The sequence below is a fragment of the Diachasma alloeum genome, unplaced genomic scaffold, assembly GCF_001412515.2.
Source record: "Diachasma alloeum isolate Michigan unplaced genomic scaffold, Dall2.0 Dall_scaffold_00914, whole genome shotgun sequence".
NCBI classification, from domain to species: Eukaryota; Metazoa; Arthropoda; class Insecta; order Hymenoptera; family Braconidae; genus Diachasma; species Diachasma alloeum.
The window spans coordinates 92,245-98,074 of NW_021681032.1; the positions used below are offsets into that span (position 1 = coordinate 92,245).

Sequence of the window (5,830 nt, forward strand, 5' to 3'; positions counted from 1 at the left end):
AAAAAAAAAAAAAAAAAAAAAAATTTCAAAGATCTATCACCTCAACGAAGTCAATGTAAAGAGGGTCTGGAAGCCCGTTGTTTGAGCCTAGCAAGTAGCGCCTGTTCCCCAGTCTCATCTCTCGAAGCCCCCCTGAAGCTCTCGCTCCTGTATTTATCCCTGAGGAAAATCCTCCTCTCCTCCTTGTACTTCTCGATTCTCTCCCTGCACCTGGGATCTCCCAGATCCAGTCCAAGATTTTTCAGCTGGAGTTTCTCATTGCTCTGCGAGGAAGACATGGAAAGATCACCGCCCACATTTGGAGTAGAATTGTGCTGATAATCGGCTCTATCAAACACCTGTTTGACCCTAGAAGACTCTTCAGTCATTCTGTTGAACTTTCCCTCGTCCAGAGAGCGACTGAGAGCAGCCCTGGTGGCACGAGCATGCCTAGCCCTCAAGCAAGGAGGCAGATACTGATTATTACTGGTGGTCTCGTCGGACTTTCCCCTGGAGGACTCCTCGTACCTCATTCTTCTCTCCCTGATACCCTCCCTCCCCACGTCAGAGTGATAACTGGACTGATGGCGCATCACTCCCACCTCGTACTTCTCCTTCTGAATGGGGGTTTCACTGCCAACGCCTCCTGACAGCCTCTGCAGTGCCAACTCCTGGAGAATAGCTGCTGTGTCTCTCAGCACCACTGACTCATCAATCGGGGAGGAAGTGTTGGAGAATGTGCACGAGGAGTCGCGTGAGGTTATCTCAGAGGCACCCTCTGGATCGTGAGCAATATCACAGGCCTCTGCAGCATTCTCAGAGGGAATAACAACCTCCTCACTCATCTGCATGGGTGAACTCCTCATGTTTATGTTTCTCTTCAGGGTTTTTTGTAAATATCTGTAGGAATTTAATATTAAATTAAATTTCCAGAAATTTAAGGGAAGGGTCATTCCGGGAATAACCTTTTTTGTTTTTTGAGAAAACAAATTTGTTATCAACACCACTTGAAAGAAATTTCTAACAATGAGAGATTCCATTTTTTTAATTGACAAATTAACTTTTAAAAATCCCCAGCGTATTTTTTAATAGTTTAATATTCAAATTCCGAATTATTTTATCAATCGATAATTTATTTAGGAAGATTGGGGATTATTTGATTAATCGAAAATCCTCTTTATAAATATACTATTTAGAATTGTAGTGAGAACAGTCAAACGAAAATTCATCCATACCCTTTGGACACTCCCTGCTGCTTGAAGGGGCTGCTCTCGTGGTTATTCTCGTCAAGGCTGACCTCAGGATTCTTCCCACTGGAATCATTCAGGTTGTTGCAATACGTGTTGTCATTGTCGAGACGTCGATTGTAGCTGTCGCACTGGGGTCTGTCGTTCCCATTCTTCTGATCTTTGTACTTGTCCTCCTCTTGGAGGGCTTGGCTCTCGGCATTATCCTTGCTCTCGTTAGTCAGTTGGCACATGCAGACAGGCTCCTTGCACTCAGTCATGTCATAGGAGATGTCGTCCTGAGGCTCGTGGAGAAGCGGACTCTCTGTCATCTCACTTCGACCCACGCAGGACGTGTCTGTTGCCACTGTCGAACACATTGTCAAGTCCAGGGATGTCCTGGAGATGTTGTCGGACACTGATCGCTGTCGTGGTGGGTCTATGGCTATTGCTGCTACTGTTCCCTCGAGGGGATCACTGCCTGTTGGTGTTGTCACTGATTCTGTTGTTCTCTCTATCATCACCCATTCACCTGAATTATTGGTGTTGGTTTCCAGGGGCTGGGTGTCAGTGTTTGTGAACATCTTGTCGGAGCTGTCGCAGATTACGAAGCCAGAGTCGGGGAGGTCCTCGAGGGTCTGCTCACAGGACATTGGAGAGTCGAGGTCGGTGGCACTCGACGAGGGGAGGGTACTCGCTGTTGGTTCGTTTCGCTGAGGCATTGAGGGCCCCACTGACGTCAAACCCTGACTTGGGGGGAAAGAGTCACGACTCGTGCATAAGGATTTTTCGTCTTCTCTTTCTTCTTCTTCTTCTTCTTCTTCTTCTTCTTCTTCTTCGGGGTCTTCCTCAGAGGCTTGCTTTTGGAGATCTGAATTCAAGAGAATTTAAAGGATTGTATTATATTATAAATATAATTATTTGTAATTTCAAGTTTTGAGTTTGGTTGTTGATTTTGAAAAGTTGGGAAATTTTTCAATTTTTCAATAGAAAATTAATAATATTGCATAAAAAAGAAGTAAAAAAAAGTCTCGTAACGTAATCCTGAAAATATTAACCTTCACCCTCCTGAAGATTCATGGCAGACACCCCCGGCAGCTCACTCTCCCCAATGCAGTCAAAATTATCACAAGACATCTCTCGATCCTGATCAGGGCCTCCACACGTTATTGTCAGAGTATTCCTAACATTAATATTATCCGTCCTAATGCTACATTGACTAGTGTCCCCAGATAACTTGGCATCGGCTCTCTTCTCCGCCTCATCCCCACAGGGCTCGTCAAAATCAAGAGGCAGGGTGAAGCTTCGAAAGCTGATCCTGGGACTGGGACTGGGACTGTTGGACGTACCAGGTGATATTGCAATGGGAGTTGGCTGAAGTGTCTGGCCAGGACTGATGGGTGTTGAGGCTTCAGACAGCAGTGGCAGGTAGCCAGGGGTTATCAGAGGTGAGGGTGTCTCCATGCCATGCACATCAGCAGCCACCATTATCTGGTCTGGACTCTGGCTGTCAATGAACCTCAGTTCCACATCACAGTGGAGACGTTCTTCCAGTCGTGAACGTTTACGTTTTGACCCCCCAGTCACTGATATACAGGGTGGTGGGTCGTTTCGTTGACGCCTTGGAGACGCCTCCAGCGATGGCACTATGCTCTCCTCCTCCGAGAACATTCGCATCTCACGTTCCTCCAGATCAAAGTTGAGTTGAATCTCTGAGAGGTCCAGGGGCGATGCAGAGCCGGCCGGTGCGTCTGCGAGGTGATCGAAGTAAGAGTCGTGAGAGACCGATCTGCTGTGGCCACATGGTCTGTTAGCTGGGGGTATCATCAGGGGACACAGACTGTCCTCGCCATCGAGACTATCAGCACTTTTCACTGGTCTCAGTCGTCTCAATGAATTCAGGGAACTTGGGACTGTCTCAGACTGTGGAGGAGTCCTCACTTGTCTCGTTTTTCCTCTGACGCCGAATCCTCCTCTTCCGAATATTGCCCGCCAGTTCAGTGAGGGCGATCGTTTCGAGCTGTTGTTGCGCTTCCTGGGGAGATCAATGACTGTGTGGTAATGCAGAGGGAGACCTGCTGAGCCAGCGCCCACTTCGATGTAGTCGGACTCGGTTCGATGATTTCTGTTTCGCGCCTCCTCGAGGCTCAGGAGTCTTGCGGGAGTGGTTATGGCCAGGGACTTGGGACGACCCACTGGGCCCTCACTGAAAATCAACTCGGCGTAGCAGACGAGGAACTCGGTCACTACTGCCTGGACACCGACACCCTGGAGGGCTGCCACTCCGCCCACCTCTAGCTCCTTGCAGCGCAGGAGGTTTGGGGCCCAGACTATTGCTACGTTTCGGGGGGTCATCCCTGTCTCACCTCCACGAGCTGCCACACGCACCAGGTGACGCATTAGGTACTCCAGGGTTCTGTAGTGCGGAGGTGGCAACTTCCTAACAGCGTCCCTCATTCTCCTCAGTCTCTCAGCATCAGTGCCAGCTTGAACAGCACTGACAAAAGTGGAATAAAGCTGGTAGGTGCAGAGTGGATTGGGCAATTCTCTGAAATACATCTTGAGGAGAGAAGCAACAGAATGAATATCCTGAAGAATACTCTCGTCCGAGTGCAGAGCTGGGACCCTGTCCTCGTCGAATGCATGACGCAGTCTTTGGATATTGGACGTTACACCACTCAGACGATAGATTCCATCGACGAGACCGTGAGTCTCTATGAATTCCGCACAGCAGGTCAATACAGCGGGCACATCTTGTCCAGAGTTTAACAAGTGCTCGCCAAGATCACAACCGAAGACTCTCTCTTTGAGAATACCAGACTGTTTGAGTCGTCTGCGCGACGGACGATTTAGAATGAAGGATCGAAAGAATGCTATGAGCTTGCCGTGCTTCCTCAGCACTGGCTTCACCGGCAATCTCGATCGAACAGTCGTGGAGACGGTCAGGTGACGAGGTACTTTGTCACCAATTACAGCAACGCACTCGGCTGGAAAGAAGCCCACCGCGAAGCCCTTCTTACCTCGCCACCAGGTGCTCTCACCGGGGGGTGGCATGTCAATTACTGATATCATGTCACCGACCTAGTGGGAACGAGCAATATTTTCAATGTTATGAATGAATAATTTTTTTTAATGCTCTGGAGAATGGAGTTGTGAAATGCAATCCAATGAAACAGATCATTTATGCCGTTTATTGTACAAGTTATTAGATATCCATAATGATAAGTTGGAATTATTTCTGAATTATTTTATCAATAAATACATAATATTCATAAATTGATCAGGAAATCGATTTCATGCCTAAAAAAACAAGGTTTCCAAAAGTTTAACCAATTTCCATTATTTATTTATGAAAAACGAATGTTTGAAAAAATAATAATTCTGTGCGAAATATTACTGTGAGGGACGCTGAATATTCATCATTTTTTCAAATTAATTTTTTGAAAAATTAATCAATTTCTTTAAAAATAAAAAATGCTTGGATATCCTCCTCAAAGATGGAAATTCCTATAATCGAACAATACCTGAAAAGTGATCTCATCCTGTGCCTGTGCAGCATACGGTCTCACAGCATAGGCCGCAGCAACCGCTGGTGTATTGATAGGGCACGAGTCAGACTCAGGAACAAGAATTCTCCTTCCTCGATTGTCGAGTTGCAGCCAATTTAAAACTGGGCCACAATTGAGACCTTCGTGATTCAATTGTGAAAATCTTTCGAGATAAGTGGTAATCAATTCAGGGGTATTATCCGTCTGCGTCTCAGGGAGTTTCACCAGTGACGAGAATTTTCTATCGAATATGCAGCGATGCAGCTGTTTATCGAACATTACGAAATTTTCGTAGGATCTTTGGAGGGTCCAGCAGGTGTCACCCGAGGTGACACGAACTGCGAAGCCTCCGTCGTTTGGCACTTCTGTGACAGACACCTGGAGTCCATCGAGCTCAACGTGCTCGTAATGGAAGTGGGCGCACTCATCGAGTTTCGGAAACCTCGCTACACTTCCCATATTGCTTCCTGAACTCACTGGAGTTCCAAATTCTTCGGTTCTATTACATCCTAGACCCTGTAATAATACAATTAATAGAATTTTCTAGCTAATTCACCGAGTTTTTCTATAAATGTAATTATTCAAACTTAAATTTGATTTTCACTTTCTTTTTCATTCGCATCCAATTAATAATTTTTTAAACATAAAGAAATGTTTATTCAATCCAAACAATGACTTTATTAGTCAGAATTGAAATCATTTTTGAGAGAACAGAAAACAAAGTTATTGGAATGTAAAAATCCTCCATTTGGATTGAATAAATTGTTCACCTCATTCCAATTGAGGATTCAATTGCAATGAATGAATTATTTACTTTATAATAATGTTAACAAAAATACTGTTCAAATGATTAGAAAAATTCAAAATAAAGAGGTTTATTTTTGAAAAACACATAGGAGAGGTGGGGCAAAGCTGTTCAACTAAGGTGTTGTCATTTTCCAGTCTCAAAACAAATGTTAAATCCTCAATATCTTAAAATTGAAGAGAAATTGAAAAATTTTCGTTGAGACCTTTTTTATAGCTCTCACTTTTCTCCACAAAAAGTATCTCGTATCTCCCTTGAATTCCAAGATATCC

The 5,830-nt window shown here is 45.0% G+C and overlaps 1 protein-coding gene across 1 annotated transcript in view; it reads right to left on the bottom strand.

Moving 5' to 3' along the window:
• Positions 1–8: 8 nt before the first annotated feature.
• The window catches only part of LOC107045308 (rho GTPase-activating protein 32), a 10,181-nt gene continuing 4,359 nt past the window's right edge, over positions 9–5,830 (bottom strand). Inside the window, exons 3-6 of the mRNA XM_015267523.1 lie at positions 4,730–5,269; positions 2,264–4,286; positions 1,215–2,076; positions 9–879 (exon numbers count right to left, since the gene is read on the bottom strand). Of these exons, the coding sequence (XP_015123009.1) occupies positions 51–879; positions 1,215–2,076; positions 2,264–4,286; positions 4,730–5,269 (4,254 nt within the window). The 3' untranslated portion in view covers positions 9–50. The remainder of the gene's footprint in view (positions 880–1,214; positions 2,077–2,263; positions 4,287–4,729; positions 5,270–5,830) is intronic.